At 36.0% G+C, this 20,258-nt stretch overlaps 1 protein-coding gene across 3 annotated transcripts in view; it reads left to right on the forward strand.

Moving 5' to 3' along the window:
- Positions 1–377: 377 nt before the first annotated feature.
- The window catches only part of nrap (nebulin-related anchoring protein), a 29,162-nt gene continuing 9,281 nt past the window's right edge, over positions 378–20,258 (forward strand). For all 3 annotated transcript variants that reach the window (XM_088916438.1, XM_088916439.1, XM_088916440.1), the window contains exons 1-28: positions 378–503; positions 1,012–1,106; positions 1,523–1,610; positions 3,621–3,725; positions 4,635–4,739; positions 5,061–5,165; positions 5,266–5,373; positions 6,087–6,191; positions 6,516–6,623; positions 7,745–7,852; positions 8,307–8,414; positions 9,027–9,143; positions 9,728–9,832; positions 10,261–10,368; positions 10,821–10,934; positions 11,245–11,343; positions 12,375–12,479; positions 13,390–13,497; positions 13,720–13,827; positions 13,961–14,158; positions 15,020–15,124; positions 15,408–15,506; positions 15,783–15,887; positions 16,209–16,316; positions 16,999–17,310; positions 18,029–18,133; positions 18,578–18,676; positions 19,208–19,312. In XM_088916438.1, the coding sequence (XP_088772564.1) occupies positions 432–503; positions 1,012–1,106; positions 1,523–1,610; positions 3,621–3,725; positions 4,635–4,739; positions 5,061–5,165; positions 5,266–5,373; positions 6,087–6,191; positions 6,516–6,623; positions 7,745–7,852; positions 8,307–8,414; positions 9,027–9,143; positions 9,728–9,832; positions 10,261–10,368; positions 10,821–10,934; positions 11,245–11,343; positions 12,375–12,479; positions 13,390–13,497; positions 13,720–13,827; positions 13,961–14,158; positions 15,020–15,124; positions 15,408–15,506; positions 15,783–15,887; positions 16,209–16,316; positions 16,999–17,310; positions 18,029–18,133; positions 18,578–18,676; positions 19,208–19,312 (3,207 nt within the window). In that variant the 5' untranslated portion in view covers positions 378–431. The remainder of the gene's footprint in view (positions 504–1,011; positions 1,107–1,522; positions 1,611–3,620; positions 3,726–4,634; positions 4,740–5,060; positions 5,166–5,265; positions 5,374–6,086; positions 6,192–6,515; positions 6,624–7,744; positions 7,853–8,306; positions 8,415–9,026; positions 9,144–9,727; positions 9,833–10,260; positions 10,369–10,820; positions 10,935–11,244; positions 11,344–12,374; positions 12,480–13,389; positions 13,498–13,719; positions 13,828–13,960; positions 14,159–15,019; positions 15,125–15,407; positions 15,507–15,782; positions 15,888–16,208; positions 16,317–16,998; positions 17,311–18,028; positions 18,134–18,577; positions 18,677–19,207; positions 19,313–20,258) is intronic.

The raw sequence follows: 20,258 nt of genomic DNA on the forward strand, positions 1-20,258 counted from the left end.
TTGAAGACTTTAAGAACAAAATATTCAGTGTCAGCCAGACAAAGACAACCTGACATATGTTACACTTAGTTTAGTTATTACAGCATCAGGTGCATAGAAGTCATATTTGTAATGTGCATATTGTTATTACATAGCTTATTACTGAGTTCATTCATGTATTTTAGGAGGGAGACAATCTGGGTCAGGCACCAAAATTACCTTCTGACTCAATTCAGTACAAAAACAACATATTACATCTCTGGTCACCTAGCCATCTCAGCCAGTGAGCAGTCGTCCCAGCTGAAGTGGGAGGACCTTAGATACATTAAAGTAAGGGACAGTCTGTCACATTCTAGAGAGCTAAGTATAACACAAGTGTCCACAGACTTTCACTGCTACTTCTGTACACTATTCATTTTTTTTTTAAATTATTTATACAATATTTTTTCAACATGAATGTCCAGCCTTGTGCCAGGTGTGGCTATATTGTTTACCCAGCTGAGAAAATCAATTGCATTGACAAGGTAAGGTTATATTTCATATGGTTAATATTCATATGACAAATGATATATAGTGACTCTAGAGTGATTTTTATAACGAATCAATTCCAGTACAGTTTTGATACTTGGGAACGAACCCTTGTGAGTTGTGAGGAAAGTAAAGTGTTCAAACACAAGACATGTTGAATTAAACTAACAAGAACAGAACAGGGATTTATAGCACCATTGTGTAAATGTATTGTGGATCTGTCATCAGCCAAATTACAAAATGCATTGCCTACCACTATTACTCTAACTATTCAGTAGCCGTCTTCTTATGTTTGCAAGGTTGTTATAAGTTGTGTTGGGATGTATACTGAAAGCCATAGACGCAAGTGAGTACTGGATCCAATATATAGTTTAATACTTACCAACATACAATCTTAAAAATGTATGTAATATTTTCAAAATAAAAATTAGAGTCCTGCTGATAAGTTCAATGCCATCTTGAGTACTGCAAATTTTGCTTTGCTTTCCTGTTTGACTTATATAGACCTGGCATAAAGCCTGCTTTCACTGCGAAATATGTAAGATGATCCTAACTACAAATAATTTTGTGAGCCATCAGAAAAAGCCCTACTGCCAAGTGTGAGTACTTAATGCATGTGTGTATTTATTTGCATTATTAGTACTTTTATTGAAATGTATGTTACTGTATGCTAATTTTGAAAAAAAGCAAAGCTTTTGTATTATTTCCTCAATAGACAGTAAAAGGGACTATTACAAAATCCCCTTATATTCTTTTATCTTGACATGTAGATATCTATTAGCAATAATAGTAATGCTTTAACATTGTGAATGACTAGGGCAATGTTATCTTTGTGTATCTTCCATGCATATACTTATTGTATACAAAATAACATAGTATCTCCTTCGGAACAATCATAGCTCATTACTAAATAACTCCATGTTTAAAGTATATGTGTCACCAGTAGTATATGACTATTTCATTTGTACATTTTTAAATTCATTTGTACATCTGTAAAATCTGATGATGTCTACAGGCACAACCCCAAGAACAACACTTTCACTAGTGTATATGAGACACCCATCAACTTAAATGCAAAGAAGCAATCTGAAGCAGTCAGTGAGGTGAGTGATATTGAAAAGAAAAGAAAAGATTCTAAGGTGCTATGGGTAATCTTCTCCACAGTTATGATTTACAGTAACATTTATCAGGAATGTTCTATAAGCAGATAAAAAAGTTTAACTTTTAAAAATTATGCTTGTGAGTATAGAATGGAAGGACAAAGGTACACAAAAAGTATACTGTGCTGTGGACACTATTAGTTGAGAATGATCTCAGTCTTTTCTAAACAATTAAACGTTTTTTCTAGTGAAACTGATACATATCCACCTGTCTTGATTTACATTGAAATATAATTAGGAAATGTTTCATATAAATCATTGGAAACATATTTGAAGATGTATTTGTCCGATACTTCAAAGGTGCAGTCAGAATTTCAATACAGACATTTAAAAAAAACAGGATGTCGAGAATGTCACTGTTTCCAAATGTACTGTAGGTGAGTGGCTAGCCTAAAAATAGCTTCAAGAGTTGTGCTGATGATGTTATATTAATTAAAACTGGTAGAATGTAGTAATACAGTAAAATTAGGAGCCAATTACAGTACACAACAAGAGAATATAATGCAAAGTAAGATGGCATAGTAAAGTACTAAAAATAGTTCATGAAAATTATTAAAATAGGTATTCTTTGTGTACAAGCTTTCATAAGTTCATACGAAGTTCAGGATGAGTCCTATGTCCTATGAGACTTCAGGTCTGGAATGAGTTGTGTTCCTATTTATTCTATTTTTGTGTCATGACTGCGACATGACACCTCACTCTCCGTCCCAGTTTATGAGTTTACCAGTTAAAATTATATCCAGGGTAAGCTGCTCACCTCCTGCTTTCTCCAGACACCTCCTGTTCCTCTCAATCACAGCCCTGCTTTCAGTCTACACTCTCGAGTGTGTGCTAACTTCTATACAATCGTTGTTTTTAGAGACACTTCTTTGACAGTAAAATCAGTCAAATTCAAATCTGTATCCTGGTGAATACTGATATTTTTTCCAAACTGGTACTGTATACCAAAAGCACACTAAAGCGGTGGCTCTGTGGCTAAGGATCTGTGCATGTGGCTGGAAGGATGCCAGTTCGTATCCTGTTGCCGGCAGAGAAATCCTCCTCCGTTGGGCCCCTGAGCAAGGCCCTTAACCCCAACTGCTCCAGGGGCGACGTATAAATGGCTGACCCTGCGCTCTGACCCCAAGCTTCTCTCCCTGTCTGTGTGTCTCATGGAGAGCAAGCTGGGGTATGTGAAAAGACAAATTCCTAATAAAAGAAATTGTATATGGTCACAGTGATCTTAAAAAAATAATGAGAGGATTCAATTGCCAAATCAGCTGTATACAGTACCTTTCTGGAACAGAATGTTTTTATACCTTCTTTTCCTGAACTACAATCAGACCAGGTTTGGGGAAAGTCCTATACAGTGGGTGTATGAATTCCTAGGCTGTTAATAAAATGTGATTGTGACAGTCAGCATGCAAAAGTTCTTCAAGGACAGGATATCAAATATCCCCTTAGAATGGATCTGTTTTTGAGGGTGCAGTATTTACACTTCCTCTGGTACATATGTTTACATTTCATACACTGCACTCATTCACAGTTCACAGGTGAGAGTTCATTTGTTTTAGGGTTTTCTAAACTTGTAAAGGAATGATTCAGTTTTATGTAGTGTATTAAAAGTATAAAAAGGTCAGTAGTGCCGTGGAAGATGCTTTGCCCACAGTTCAGTGTTAATTAAAAAAATTGTCAATAGGTTATTGCATTGAAAAATAAATGAAGCTCCACAGATGTCTGGAACAGTAAACATTTATTACTTGGATCACCCTAGAAGTTCTCAATGTTCAATATAGATTCAGAAAACTGTTTAAGTTAGAAATGTTTGTATTTTGGTCTGTAACTCTATATGCCTTAAAATTATCAATCCAATTGAACTTAGCAATTAATTACCAATTCTTCTGATATCTTTTCAAAACTTTGATACTTCCTGTAACTGCTGATGTGATAAATGAAATGGTAAATTTTCTTTAGCTCAAATACCGAGAAGAAGGAGAGAAGTATAAGTCAGTTTTTCACTGGGATGTGAAGTCCAGGGAGGTGGAACATGCTCGTAAAATCAGCCATCTTGCAAGTCAGGTAATAACCCCTCAATTTTAGTTGAATATTTAAGCAGAAGTAAACTACGAAGTCTAATTTTAAAATAAAAAAGTCACATATATATTAAATTACTATATTCTGTTGATTTCTAATTGTCTCTGAAGTGGTAAATAAATTACATAAATTACTCTAGAAAAGTCCAGTTTTGGGCGGTATTGCTGCCTTGCAATGCTCTGGTGCTGGGTTCAATTCCTGGGGCACTATCTTCATGGAGTTAGTACAGTATGTTGTCCCCATTTTTGCGTGGGTTTTCTCTCACAACACAAAGACAAGCAGGTAAGTTTGTATCTCTGTGTGCCCTGAGGTGGACTGGCCTCTTTAGGGTGTATCTAGGGTGTCTAGGGTGTATCCTGTCTTGCCCCCATTGATTACTTGGAGTAAGCTCCCCCGTGACCTTATACTGGATAAGGTGGTTAGAAAATGATGGGTTTCGAAAAAACAGAATTGGTGATTCCAAATTAGGTGTGTATAAAATACAAATAATGAAAAAGAAAGACTCACAGCCAAACCTATCTACAGTAATTGAACCAGGACCGATTTATAACTCGCATGTTTTTATTTAATTGGAATAAGACACATTCATTGCTTTTCTCTTTGGATGTCAGATTGTTAAAAAGTGTCAGCCCCTTGAAGCAGCACTGCTAAGCAAAGTAACGATCACCTCAGCTTCAGGTGTACATTATCATGCAGTTACATTGGATATTACATTGTTTCAATTCTAGAAATTTAAGTCCTTTGTTATACAGCTGCTGTAAAACATGTTACATCGGGATTCATTGTATAGAAATTCATTGCATACAAAAAGTCTATAAAATATTTTAATACTTGCTTTTGTAAGAGCTCTTCAGATCTGTTGATGTCTTTCCCTTGAATACCTCCCCTTTTCAGAAAGCCTATCAGGCAGAATATGAGGAACAGAAATCATGGTACACTGGCACAGCCTCCAACCCAGAAATGATAAGGGTGGCCCAAGCCCAAAAAACCATAAGTGATGTAAGTTCCTGTTTGCCTTTCACTGATTCATACATACTAGTGCATCTCCCTAACAATGGTATCTGAGTTGGTCCTGCGATTCTTGGTTAAGAAATAACACCAAAGAAAAATTATATTAGAAAGGAGAAAATTGTTTAATGTTGTATTTATTCGGTCTGATGTTTTAGGAAATGAAAGGTCCGATAAGGACTGCTTAAACAAATCCAAAATAGTTGTTGCATTTATTTTAAATACTGACTGCAGAAAAGTCATGCTTTATTTGCAGTACATTATAAGAACTTTCTGTAATCGCTTTATAAGAAGGTTTCCATGCATTTCCAGGTGGAATATAAGCGCGGCCATGAGGAACGGGTTTCACAATACACCTCAGTGGCCGATACCCCTGAAATCCTTCATGCAAGGGCTGGGGGATCACTTGTGAGTGATGTGAGTACAATGGGCGAGGCAGCAGAATGCCAGACTCTCTCATTTGTACTGCAGCTTTAGTGTTACGGTCAAGGTCTGTGATGCTATTTTCTGTTAACAGATTAAATACACTGAAGAATACGAACAGCTGAAAGGAAAGGGCAGCTTCCCTGCCATGATCACCCCAGCTTATCAGATAGCTAAGAAAGCTAATACTTTGGCCAGCGATGTGAGTAGAACATAGAACTTGGAGTTTGCTTTCCATTTATACTGCATGTGATTCGTTTAAAGCAGGGCTGTCCAGTCCTAGTCCTTGAGGTATTCAAGGGCTCTTTATAGCAGCAGCACTGAAAGCCCAGTTAAGCCAGTAAACAGCTCGTTTAGCATGTTAAGAGCCGATTTGGAATGACAATCACTAAATGCACCAGCCCTCTTGGACCAGGACTGGAAACACCTACTGTAGTTAGGTGAAGATAAATACAGTGGTCCTTATTTTCCTTGTGGGCACACAGCCCTCACACTCTACTGTATGGGAATTTGTTGGCCAGTGTGTACACAGGGAAAGTCGGGTCCAATATTACATGACCCATCTCACTCTTGTTATTTCAACAGTATTAGCCAGCAGGTTATCTACATGTATATCCTCCATGTGAAAAGCTGTAAAACATCAATGACTTTCAAATGTCTTGACTACTGATTTTTAGGATTAAAAGAATGCTATTAAGAAAGTTGAAGGACATGTCTATGCAAAGGTTGATAAATCTATAGTATGTATTCACCTCTGGCAATCTAACGTTGAAAGAGCCAGTTTGGTCCCACAAAAAAAAAACAAACATTTGATGACATGATTAGTTTGAAAATAAAAATTGAGTAATAGGTAAATCTTAATGTGAAGATGCTGTTTGAATTGGTCTGAAGCTTGAACTTCGGTGTTTGGTGCAGGTGGAGTACAAGCGCGGACACGAAGAGCGAATTTCTAAATACACCTCTGTCACCGATACTCCAGAAGTACTCCTGGCGAAAACAGGAGCACAGCTTGCTAGTGATGTAAGTTTCATTGATTAAAACTGAATATTTCTCACTCCTGTAATAACACAATAAGTCAACAAGTCCCAATCTTTTAACACAAGAAATGCACTTCGTGCACAATCCAAATATTTTTTTTCATTTTTTGAATTTTAGAAAAGCACTTAATGTAATTACATGTATAATCACCCAGGTTCGCTTTGGAAGTGATGGAGACTTGCATTATACATTTTTCCTAGTCATTCCCTAGTTGGAAGGAAATAAGGTCTATATGCTGTGAAGTCTTGAAAACATTTAATGCAATTGTGTCACACATAAAAAGAAAGATTTGCGTTCTCTTTGCAGTACATGTACACTGAAGAATATGAACAACACAGAGGGAAAGGCAGCTTTCCAGCCATGATCACTCCAGGATATGAAGTGGCCAAGAAAGCCAATGAAATGGCTAGTGATGTAAGCATTGACCCTTTCATTCAGTAGCACGTAATGCTCAGATGCAGCATCTCATCTAGCGTGTCTACAGTGCTGTAATACATATCCAGTGTCTAAGGTTTGTAATCAACTTTGCAATCCGTGTGTCATGCAGCAACAGATTTTTTTTGTTCCAATCACAATGTAATTATTTTCATTGTCATTTTGAATATTTAAAAATATTTGAAGGATTTTTTTTTCTAAACAAATGAAAAAATATGAGAAGTTAATTAAGGCTTAAGGAGAAAGAGACTGGTAATGCCAATTTTAATTAAATACGTTTCTCTGTCATCCTTTCAGTCTCAGATGCATGAAACTAAAATGATTTAAGTGTTTTTTTAAATAAAAGACCCTTGCATCATAAATCATCCAAAAATGTTTGCACCAACACTAATATTACAGTTGTTATTATATATTACACCTCTTATTTTTCTTTTATTCATCAAAATCAGTTGTGTTAATACATAAGGTCTTTCTGTGATTAAAGTCTGCTGATATGTTTACCATTTTCCTCAAGAACAAGATTGTCAGACTCAGTTCCTAGAGGTCTGTAGAGTCTTCTAACTTTTGTTCCATCCATTATTATTAATTGCTCCAATTATCCGATTAGATTGAAAATGAATAAATCAATGTACCTTGAGCTAAGCATTTTTAAGCATCAATTTTACGAGACCCTAGCAATATTTAAATATGTCCAGCTGAGTAAGCAGCCTGATAAATTACATAAATCATCATGAAGACCAGAAGACCTCGATTACCCTCGAGAAATAGATTTGGTCAACTCCTCTTACAGGTCACCCTTAAATCATCAATTTGTAAAGACAAGAACCATGGGAAATTTGATCAATTTAGTACGTTGGAGTGGTTAAGGAGACGGTACTTTCAATTAGAAAGGTCTATACTGTAAATGAATGTAAAAACAGCACCTGTATCAGTGGTCAGAATGAAAGTGTTCTGAACTGTTTGATTTAAGGGTAACCTTACTGGCCTGTCTCTCTTTGGGGTCAGGGCCAGCCCTCTCTTCTTAGCTAGTTTTCCATTGCCTTTTCCCACAAGGGTTTGTCATGTAAGATCTGACAACGGGCTCTACTGTAATTTATTAGATCAAGTACCATCAGAAGTACGAGAGGGAAATGAAAGGGAAGGGAAGCAGTGCAGCAGGCTCTGCAGAACTGGCTCTTGCTAGAGACAATGCAGAGAAATTCAGCCAGGTTGGTGACATCCCTTAATCTCCATAGAAACCAAAGAAGGATACATTCATGGAAATGAAAAGTGTAGTCATATGTTACACTGTTAAATATGCCCAAACAGTGATAACAATACTGGATTTTCACAATTTCAATAAGAAAAACATTTTAATATTTACAGCTAGTCATGTTTTGAGCATTCAATTTTGACATCTCTTGATGGATTATATTCAATAGCAGACAGTTATCGTGGATAAATGTATCAACATGATAAGTTTATGAAGCATCATTGTATCATAGATGAAGACTGAACTATCTGATTACAGTGGTTGTGTTTATTTAGAGGGTGGTAATTGGTAACATTTCTTGACATTATCTATTTGTAGTTCTTAATTCTGTATAATATTTGGAATATATAAGCAAAACACAGAATTCGTTACAAAACGTGCTATGTTTTAACTGTTTCTTTTTCTGGCAGCATGCTTATACTGAAGACTATGAAGAGCACAGAGGAAAGGGCAGTTTCCCTGCCATGATAACTCCTGCATATCAAATTGCCAAAAAAGCCCATGAACTGGCCAGTGACGTAAGTTCATAGCACCTTATGATATATGTATCTATTACTGAGACTTGCAAATTTATGTACTTATATGGGCAGTAGTCATAAGCTTTTCTGTCCTCTTTTTTCTAAAATGAAAGACAAACTCCTAATATAATAGAATCTAAATGTAACACTTAGAATTTTTTGTAAGTCATAAACTAGCATTCCAAAAGATAACTGTGACAATTGTCATGTCTTTATTAGGGATCAATAGGGTATTAACTTTGTTCAAAGTTTTATTAATGTGGTCCTATCCATTTAAACTACGGTTTATTACACAAATACTTTTTTGCAACAAAACTATTGTGGAATGAATATAAAAGTTAAGATGAAAGTCAGGTAGTCCACATTTTATTTGGAAGGGGATGTAAAAAAATCTAAATATGAAAAATGAAAAAAATGATGGAGATTTGAGTGGAAAATTGCTCAAAGCATGATTAAAGTTAAAAATTCCCACCTAAAAATGATATTTCTGTGATGATACCCATCATCACTCACTCTCTACTATATACAGTATATGGCCAAGACCAGAACAAATAACAAGAAAACAATGACAATATATCCCATGATGCACGTGTTCTTGTTTACTTTTTTAAGGTGAAGTATAAACAAGGGTTTTCTAAGACAAAAGGCACAGCTCATTTCAACACCTTGACAGCAGACGACAACTTGGTCATCAAAAATGCCCAGAAAATCAACAAGCTTGTCAGTGAGGTAGGAAAAGGTTATCTAAAAGAAAACAAATAATACTCATATACCCATATTCTTTGTAGTTTTCAGAGATTCTTGTTTCTTTAAATAACATTTTTCAGTACCAGTCTTGTTCCAAAACTGTTCCCATGAAATGTACTACAATGTGTACCACACTTGTTATTACTTATGAAGATCCAAATGTATTTTTTTTTTGGTAAACACCAGTTTCGATATCTGTTTGAATTTGAATGTACATTCATTTGAGTGTGTGAAATCTATATTTTATGCAGACAATCTTGACCAGTATGCACATCAAATCCAGTCAACAACAGCAGTATGGATTATGGTCACACCCCAAATTCAAACCAAAAGTCCCTGGACTATAGCACTTAAGGTCTTCACTCGTTCAATCACTTGCTGGTTTCCAGTGCTATTTTAGATAGGACAGGGTCAGTAATATCAATGTAATTTCCTTATTTTAGTTTTCCGTTTCCCCACAGCTGGCAGTAACATCAACAGTATGGCATGTTTACAATAATACATTTCAGAGTAAAATATAATGACTTTCAGTATGTGGTGTAGTGCTAATCATTCTTCTTGCTTAGGTGGAGTACAAGAAGGATCTGGAGAACACCAAGGGTCACAGCATTAACTACTGTGAGACCCCGCAGTTTAAAAATGTGTCCAAGATCTCCAAATACACCAGTGATGTAAGTATGCACTAGGAGGGGTTTAAAATAGACAGGGATTCAGTGAGAGCTACTGCTGTACAGCTTTTCTAGCTTGATGTCTGCTCCACTTTACTGGTGTCTCCTTGGTGCTGCTTGTGTTCACATTGAACTCCTCATAAACATTCAACATTTAGGGCCAAAAGAAAGTCATTGGAACCTGATTAAAGAGTAAACGTTGTTTTCTAGGCATCTTTCAATTACAGTGTACAAGTACAATTACAACCAATTAACCATTAATTCAAGTACACTGACAGAAACATATAAAGTAAAAGTCAGTGCAGTGATTTGTTTATTCTTCTTATTCTGCTGTGTTTATTCTAAAACTGTCACTTTGGAGCCACTGCAGGCACAATTCAAAATAAAACTTGTTGCAAAAAATGCCTCATACACACTGATGTTTTTTCTAGGTGAAGTACAAGGAGAATTATCAGAACCAGATGAAGGGGCATTATGAAGGTGTTGGCATGGACAAACGGACACTACATGCCATGAAAGTAAAAAATCTGGCAAGCAATGTAAGTGCACCATTTACTTGTATATCTGCATTGAACAGAGCCTATTGTGTATAGTTTCAGTTTTTATTCACGTTTTTAGCATTGGAAAAAGACAAATCACAAGATATAAATTGGAAAGTTTAAAATACTGTGAAGCTCTTTCGCAGTGAGAGAAGCAAACTTTAAAATCTGTGGTGATTTATGCCCCTTTGGAAATTTTGTTCAAATATTTCAACACAGAAGCAGAATTTAATTTCTTCATTAAAATAAACATTATCTGTCTAACAGTTTATGTTTAAAACATCCCTTTGAGAACACAATTGAAACTTGTCCAGTTCTTACTTAGAAATGTCTAAATAACTGTCAAAACATGCACAGTGATGTGGCTAATACTGAATGAAATATACTTGGATTAACCAAAAGCACATTTTAAATCACTGTTTGTTTCACATTTTTTTTCCTGTATTTTGAAGATTGCCTACAAATCAGAGTATGAACATGAGAAGAGTGAACATGCTGATTATAACTATCCAGCCACAATGACGCCATCATATGAGACTCAAAGAAAACTGGAACCATTAAAAGAAGTAAGACGCTGTTCAAATACCGAACCTTGTTTCATCATTGTAACGGCATACTTCATAGGAATGGGATAAGTTTCTTTTACAAATTAAAATGATTTGTGTTAGTATAAAGGCACTTTGTTTCAGTTTTGTTGTTTTTTTCATGTTTACTGTTTTTCTGTTGCTTTTTAATGGTAGGTGGAAGTCCCCTTCACTCTAACCTTCTTATTTTCTATTGCACATTTCACAAGGTGTTTGTGATTTACATGAACCATTAATAGGATGTGCTTGGGAATAAACTGTTTCTTTCTTGTCACACTTTCCTTAATTCCAGGTTAACTACAGGCAGCACGTTGATAAGCTGAAGTACAGCTCAGTAACAGACACTCCTGAAATAGTACAAGCAAGAATCAACGCCCAACAGTTCAGTGATGTAAGTGTCAACTGATTCTCTTGAGCTCGGTCATTGGCAAATTTCAATGATTTACCTTCTTCACAAAAAGCATTTTCCTCACGGGAGGATTCAATATAAACACAATTACCCAGTGACACACGACCTGGTATCAATTGGTTGAGGGCCTTTCTCATAAAACATCACTCATAGAGTTAACCAAAGGCACATTCAGCTACTATAGGAGGCCAAACACCTAGTTGTCTTTCTCATTAATCTTCTGATTAAATATTTAATAATAGATAAATATTGTGAAACCAATTACTAGAAACATCCTTCTAGTTTACTAAAACAATATTACCAATCAATGGGCTTTTAATTTGGTATTGTATTTTACTGATGGTTTTTCTGAGCTGCCAAATCTTGCGGTGTGTGAGTCAAATGCTCTACCTCTGTTTTGGGGTTTGACCTGTGATACTTGAACCAGGTCTTTGTATTAGTTGGTAATTGCTTTTATTCCCCAACATTTTCCCATTGCAAGTCCTAATATTGTCAGGTTTCAATTGTCACATTGACATTTTCAGTGTGTTTGTACTAATCAAAGTATCACAGTTTCTGTTGCTTCTTTTTTAAAAGATCATCACTTGTAAGAGGTACCATTAAATAAAACCTCACACCCACTAAGCAAGTTACAGTATTTCTGTAGTCGTAGTTCTGTATGTACTATTTTATTTTATTTATTGTAGCTCAGTTGATAAAATTCATCTTACAAAAATATTGTTGAAACAGGGAAAATTAGCAAATTAGTAGTCAAGATTAATAGAATCGATTCATTTTTCAGCATAAACATTACCATTTCATCAACTGTTTAATGCCTAGGAGGTATTCTTATTTACTGTACATTGCAGTTTGCTTGGTGCTATACTTATAACACTACACATAATGTTCAGTATGTGCTTCTGTGTTCAAGTGGCACTCTGAAACCTGAGATCTTACTGACTCTGATACTAATCTGTGACTATGATACTTTTTTTGTTCTCACAACTCATTTCTTTCATTTTCTTATAATTCAGCTGAACTATAGGGCTGAATATGAGAAAACCAAGACGAAATTCACTCTCCCTCAGGATCTTCCCCAGATCAAAAAAGCCAAGGCCAATGCAGAACTTTTTAGTGATGTAAGTGCTGAAGACTAACTAGGACTGTTTAGCTGCATGGAGATATGAAATAGTCAAAAACAATAGAAATATAAAGCATAAATGTAGTTATTTTAAGCCTCCGATCAACTGTCACATTTTCACTTTAACCTTTAAAATCTTTTATATGGAATATCAAGATATTTTTAAGTTTTTACCTATCCCCCTGTTTCTAAATCCTTCTGTATAAAGCATCATGCACGTCTCTTTATCACCGGAAAAAAAGCATATTGTTTGGTTGTAATTCATTAGATTTCTTTCCCATATAAAAAGCCAAGGAAGCCCAGTTACTGGTTACATAAACAGCTAATCACACCAGAGCCATGTGCTCAGTGTCTGAGTCTATTTCTACTGTGGAGCTAAATATAATTCCATTCCTTTTAGGAGCTCAATATGCTTATCTAGGCTCCTGTGTAATTCTCCTGTGTGATTAATAATGCTTTAATAGCCCCGCACCATGGACAAGTTGTAATCTGTGATGAGCTTCCTGGCTATTTTTTGTAGTGTAACTCAGAATACTGGAATTCTCACTGAGGACCTTGTTTGGGTCCCATTCAATGCCTTTATCAAAGATCTCAACAGACGCGCCATCAATATTTTGTATTTTCATTTCTTTAAAAAAAGTCTCTTTAAAAAACCTTAGGAAATGCTATTAAAATAATTAATTGCTAATAAAAATCATTTTTATCAGTATTGTCTAAATGTCAGGAAATTCTGCTTAAAACACACACTAGAATTTCAGTATTTACTGTAGATGACAAGATGTAGTAAAGTGGTACTACTTTAAGTCAAAAATTAAAATGAAAAAAATCTTTCCAGGATTTATACTGTATTTATGTAACTTATAGAGCTACTCTAGAAGTATAGTATTTGGATTTTTGTTTATTTACAGATAAAATACAAAGAAAACTGGGAGAAGACAAAATCTAAAGCTTGCGAGATGAGTTTGGATGACCTGTCTTTACAGACAGCCAAAGCATCCAGGGACTTAGCTAGTGATGTAAGTATTGATTGTCTAGAATGTCAGCTTTCTCAGTGAGCTTGTGTTGTGTTGTACCTGGGAAAGCCTTAGTAGAGTGACCCTTCCAGACCACGAGCAGTGGTGCACCTAGGATATCAAAGGCACTAGTGTTCACCTTGGAGCTGGGCCTGACCGTTTTGCAGCAACAACAGTAAAATGCTTGGCAAGGGTGCTAGCTAATCATATTTTCAATCTTAACAGATAAAATACAAGGAAGATTTCATGAAAATCAAGGACAAAGCAGTAGGTGTCAACATGAGCGATTCCAAGACGTTGCATTCGCTGCAGGTTGCCAAGATGAATAACGAGGTAAAATGATAAATTCATTAACAAGCCCATACTTGGTGTTCTTGCACAGCTTCTTTTACCCTGGTGGGAAACTGTTTGACTTTCTTTGTCAACTGCTGAGAACCTTTCCCATGAATCTTCACTCCTTCCTCAGATCGCCTATAAGAAGGGCTCCAAAGAGGCCCGGTCCCAGTTCCACCTGCCCCTCGACATGATTAATATCAGCCATGCCAAGAAGGCCCAGTCTCTTGCCAGTGACCTGGAGTACAGGAAGAGGCTCCACGAATACACTGTGCTGCCTGATGACATGAAGGTCAAGTGGGCAAAGAAGGCCTACAACTTACAGAGTGAGGTGAGATAAACATCAGCTGGAAAGTACAGAGCGTTTTTTGAATAAACAGAATTTATTTTCCCAGAAATGTTTTGCCTGACATAGAAAAAATACAGGAAACATAGATTTTGCAGGTACTCGGCGGCAAAATTGAGTTTCTTTGTATTTCTAATGTTTTATTATAAGCTTTATACAGTATAAGTACAGTATCTAAGTATGTCATCCAAATAATAATAATAATAACAGTAATGTGGAACATGGTCAGAGTCACAGTGTTTGAGTTTTTTGCTCCAAAAATATGCAAATAGTGCTGAAGTACATATGAAAAATCAGAAGTCTTACTGTTATCACATTTTTGAAGCTCAGGGATCATTGAAAGAATATTTACTGTACAAGGTATTTATTGTTTACACACAAAATAAATGCACTATACAGTAGATTAAGATGTAAATGACTAATTGGCTTTAGAATGATTAGGCTCTGCTTTCGTTTGTTTACCCAATAATTAATATTAATTGAAAAGTTACATTTTATAAATTGACCTTAAATAAAAAATGAAAACTGTGTTTGAATTTTAGCACATTAGAAACTTAAAAGAAGTGTAATCACCTTTTGTTGAATAACATGTTGTTAGGAGGCATAACCACCATTTACATCTTTCAGAGGCTGAAAAAGAAACCAGTGCACTTCCTGTCAGGAACCTCCCAGCTCTGTGCCACACAGGGCCTCCTCATTTAACAATGTACTAAATGACCGAACTTCCCATGGCTGAGAGTTTAACACCATCCAGTTTTCTTGTGGATTCTGTCATCTTAACTTAATGCATCATATTATGTTTGCTATAAACTGTCCTTGAACTCACTTCTCGGTGTCTGATTTCAGAACCAGTACAGGGCTGATCTATTGTGGATGAAGGGTGTTGGTTGGATGACAGAAGGCTGCCTTGATGTGCAACAGGCCAAGAAAGCAGGAGAACTTGTTAGTGAGGTAAGTACTAAAGGAGACAATTCACTCCCCTCCACATTGAGGTTTAAAAACTGTGCTGCCCCTGGCTTTGCATATATACTCTTCTGCTGAAGCAAATGCAGCACATAAAGTCCTGTTAAACTGCATGAATTAAACATTTTCTAGAGCAGATTCTTTATGCATTTGATTTAACAATTTGAGAACATAATCTTACCAAGAATAGATGATTGCAATTAGTATCGCAACTTTTATGATGTAAATGTAAACAGAAAGAAAGTGAAAATTCTATTGTATTCCTCATTAGAAAAAGTACAGACAAAAAGCAGATGCAGTGAAGTTTACGCAAGTGGCCGACACTCCTTATATCAAACACGCCAAGAGAAGCCAAGACTTGCAAAGTGGGGTAAGCATGCCTCTACTACATGTATGTATCTTTGCTATAACCTTTTGGGATTTCTCAGCTCAGTTTAAATTGTACATAAAAAAGTCAGACCCTGAAGAAAATCTCTTTTTTTTTGCATAATGAAATGCTTTTTAAAGTTTATGAATTTATATTCAAAAACATTTTTAAAAACTTCTATGCCTTTTTTAGATTTTCACAGATTTCATTATGCTCCTTCTCTGTGTGGGTAGAAGGGTCACTAGTGCACTTATCCACACGTCCACACTTTCCTTTCAGATAGTGTACAAGGCGGGCACTGAGCAAATGCTTCACCAGTACACCATGAGCAAAGACGAGCCTCTCTTCAAGCTTGCTAAAACGAATGCGGAATACCTCAGTGAAGTAAGGAAAATTGCTATTGAAGTGAGATACTGTATTTCTGCCACTGAGCTGAACTGACAAAAAGTGTCTGTTCTTGCGCTTACTCTGAAGTTCAATTTCTTATCTTAATATCAACAAACCCAAACTAAAATGACTGTCCAGTTGGCCCAAAGCATTAAGTATCTTTTTTGTTTAATGACGTCACTGTGTTTACTGGCTTACAATAATCCTAGAAATAATACTGTCCTGCTGTAGGAAACGTCTGGATGCTAGAAATAGAGTGCTGAAGCACCAAAGGTTTTTCATGCTAATATGTTTGCTAATTGCTTATCTGATATACAGAAAACTTACAGAAGCAGCTGGGAAAAGCAGAAGGAGAAAGGTTTTGAGCTGCGCATGGATGCCCTGTCAATTCTGACTGCAAAAGCCAAGAGGGATCTTGCAAGTGATGTAGGTCTCCTTCTCATTGGATAAAACACAAAAGAATTGCTGTAAAAATTATTTTAAATCTTTCAGAAATCTGTTTTTGAGTTGAGAGATGAACATTCAAAGCCTCTTGCTCTAGGGCAATTCTTTTTTTATTTTCTTCTATCGCTGCATAAAATTCAGCTCAAAATGATGTGGCATTTTATTTACCCTTTAAACACACTTACATCTTTAATTGATTACAACATTGTGTGTACTTTACATTAAAACTTATATACTGTAACTGTTTAACAGAATATCAGGAGCAAATCTGTTTTAATTGGGCCCTTTAAGTCTGATGACAAAAACTGCCATGTCGTATTTCAGTTTTTACCAGGAGGTTGATGTCTAAAGCCTTGCTTATTTTGTGTGTCAAGATTCCCCCTCAAGCATTTTACTGAACCATTACGTTCTGTAACTTGAATAAAATGAAAAACCAAATTCCTGCTGTAATTGACTGCAGCTGTAGTTACTGATACATGGTTTACTCCCTAGTCCCTGCAAATTGCTTTGAATAAAAACATCTTCCAGCTAATTGTAATTATTATATATAAATATATTATTACAATTATTCATTATGCTTAATTATTAAGATGGAGAGTTGTGGATATAAACAGTTTTTAATATCTCTGAAGCGAGACCGGGTGACACTCTTTTCCCCCGCCAGATTAAGTACAGAGAAGTGTATGAAAAGACAAAGGGCAAGATGATTGGAGTAAAGAATGTCAAGGAAGACTCTCAGATGGCCCATTCCACACAAGTGTCCAAGCTACAGAGTGATCTGGAGTACAAGAAAGAGTATGAGGACTCCAAGACCAAGTACAGTGCGTCCCTGGACATGCTGAACATGGTACATGCCAAGAAAGCCCAATGCTTGGCAACAGACACAGGGTACAAGACCATCTTACATCATTACACCACTCTTCCCACTGACATGAAGGTGGAATGGGCTAAGAAGGCATATGGACTACAGAGTGATGTAAGAACTGTTTCTCTCTGATCTTTCCCAGACAGGTTATTTATTGGTTCTTGCAATGATGTTTGACTGTTGAGCTGTAAATAAGAAAAGCATTAGGATACCCATTGATAGGGTACCATGATCAGATGATAACCTCATTGTCTGCTGTTTTTTTGCCATCAGGGCAGCTTCTGGCATTGTAACGTTGACAAGCCACATTGTAGATTATTTATCATTAATGAATCAATTATTAAAGAGCATAAGAATAAAAAAAGCCAAGTAATCAAATAAATGTTAAAGTCTAGACTCAGTCACCCGTGCCCTAACTTTAGTGCGAGAGTTATGAATGATTCCTAATAGGATGGTCGTTCATAAGACCCAAAAGAGATTTTTTATCTCATCTGTTTCTTACTTGAACTTATTTCTTGACCAGTTGGTTGCATTTCTGTTCCTGAAACTATTTTTAAGGCCTGGATTAAAGACAGCATAAAATGTTCAAGCCCCCTAACCAAATTCAAATTAACTTGAATGTTTCTTGTATGATAAATCTAAAAAAGGGCTTTTACTTAATAGGAAAAGTATGTCAGTTTTTGGTAGATTTTGAACTAGGTTTAACATAGCATCTTAATCTCTGTACTCATGATTGTTTGCACAATACAGTGCTTTCATTGTAGTTTAGTTTTGCGAAAACCAAGGAATTTCTCCTTAAAATATATACTTGCTTATTTTGCTGTCCCAGAACAAGTACAAGTCTGACCTGAACTGGATGAGAGGGGTGGGGTGGATGACTGCAGGATCACTAGATGTTGAGCAAGCCAAGAAATCAGGAGAACTTATCAGTGAAGTAAGATACAATCTTTTTTTGTTCCCTGAGAAGCTAGTGATGCATTACTTAAACACCACATTATACATTGTATCCAAAACAAAGGAGGTTAGACGAGAAGGCTCAAAAACAGATAATACTGTTTTCAATATCTTAAACACATAGCCATCACTTCCTGCAGACTGACCTAGCAAGCGTCCTCTTTCTGCTTTTAAACAGTCACCTGAACAATTGACTTCGTGCAACTGGTCAGGTGACTAAGAGCAGTAGCTTATTCCCTCACATGGCTGTGCTCTCATACCGACTTTAACTGAAAACCAGAAACTTCTCCCTTTGAATTCCACAGTGACAGGGTTTGCACATAGCAATTAAAAACGAGGCTGTAAATCTATCTGGAATATTATGAAATAGTTAACACTAAAATGTATTTATTCAATGTATTTATCCCTTTATTTTCCCTGACAGAAAAAATATCGCCAGCACCCATATGCTTTGAAGTTCACGAGCGTGAAAGACACACCTGAAATGCTTCAAGCCAAAATCAGCTACAACCAGGCTGTGGATGTAAGATGCTTTGTTGTACACTTAAGACTGATAACATTGTTTTATAGAGTAGTTTTATTTGCAGTTATGAAACCTTAAACATGATGATGCCATTAATTTGTTACAAAATCCTATTTTTTTTAAAATTGATTAGATCCATTAAATAATAAATCTTTATCTTATATAGCATAGTAGTTCAGGTGGGTAGCTGCGTCAGCATGCGTAGGCTGCAAAGGAACAAGTAATAGGTTTATTCCATGCTGAAAAAAAGAAGAAAGAGAACACAACGTTTCGGCCGTGGAGCCTTCTTCACACCTGAAGAAGGCTCCACGGCCGAAACGTTGTGTTCTCTTTCTTCTTTTTTTCAGCATGGAATAAACCTATTACTTGTTCCTTATATAGCATATTTTATTATTCATCATCTCAAGGCAGTTTATAGTAATACAGTTATGGTGTAAGCAAGCAAAATCTATAGTTGTGGGAACATTGCTGTTTAATTCATGGTAAAGTATTTCAGACCCCTTACAATGACTGATGTCTGTTTCTTTTCAGAGACTCTACAGAGAGCATGGAGAGAGTGTGAAACATCATTACACCCTGACTAAAGATCTTCCAGAGCACATCCAAGCTAAACTCAATGCAATGAATATCAGTGAGGTGAGAAAGAGTCCTCTTCGTTTATAACTAAGTTCTCAAAATATATCTATTGATCATTCCAAGTTGACCGAAAACATTATCTCTGTTGGTTTACAGCACATCTTTTAGTGAAAACCAGTGACGTCATTGTTAATGGTGTTTCCCTACCTACAGATGTTTACCATTCTTGTCTAGGGGAACATAATCTCCCTTTATATACGAGTTTGTCCAACATTTTGTTGCTTGACTTGGTTTTAATTTCCATGAATAAAACCCTGTAATTTGTACTGTACTTTGTACTGTAATTTGTTCTAAACAGTCATTTAACTGGATAAAAAACAACAAAACATTTTAAAAAACTATATTTTAAAAAGAAATCTGATTTGCCAGCACCAGATTTTCTTTATAGAAAAAGTAAAAATACTTGATTGTACAAACTAACATAATAATAGCAGTAGTAAAGAAGTCTCTATGCAGTAAAGACTTTCACATTCCTTATTGCTGCATCTCTTTTCGTAATTAAATATTATACATGCATATAAACAGTAGAGAGCATCATGGTGGAGTATCAGTTAACAACTGCAGCTTCACAGCTCCAGCAATCTGGGTTTCATTTTGGTCTTGAAAATGTTATGTTCTGCTCCAGTTTTTTGTCACTAACAGGATAGACCTGCTGGCTAGGTTGATCTGCTTTTCTTAAATTGTACCTTTTTTCGGGGTCTTGGAGTGGTGTCTTGTCCAAGGCAAGAGCATTTGTGCACTTTCAGTCCTTCCTTGAGTCTCCTTGTTTTGTCCTGGAGAAAATTCCAGTTTGCTGCAGCCCTGGCCAGGATAAGCTTCTTTCTGATATTGGATGGTTGGATAACTACTATAAAGTACCTATCTGCGATTTAAAAAAATATTTTGAGACCCAAATATAGGTAATGCCATATAATGTAGTGTAATTTAATGAAGGATAAGCATGCAA

The sequence above is a fragment of the Atractosteus spatula genome, chromosome 5 (assembly GCF_055471065.1).
Source record: "Atractosteus spatula isolate fAtrSpa1 chromosome 5, fAtrSpa1.hap1, whole genome shotgun sequence".
NCBI classification, from domain to species: domain Eukaryota; kingdom Metazoa; phylum Chordata; class Actinopteri; order Semionotiformes; family Lepisosteidae; genus Atractosteus; species Atractosteus spatula.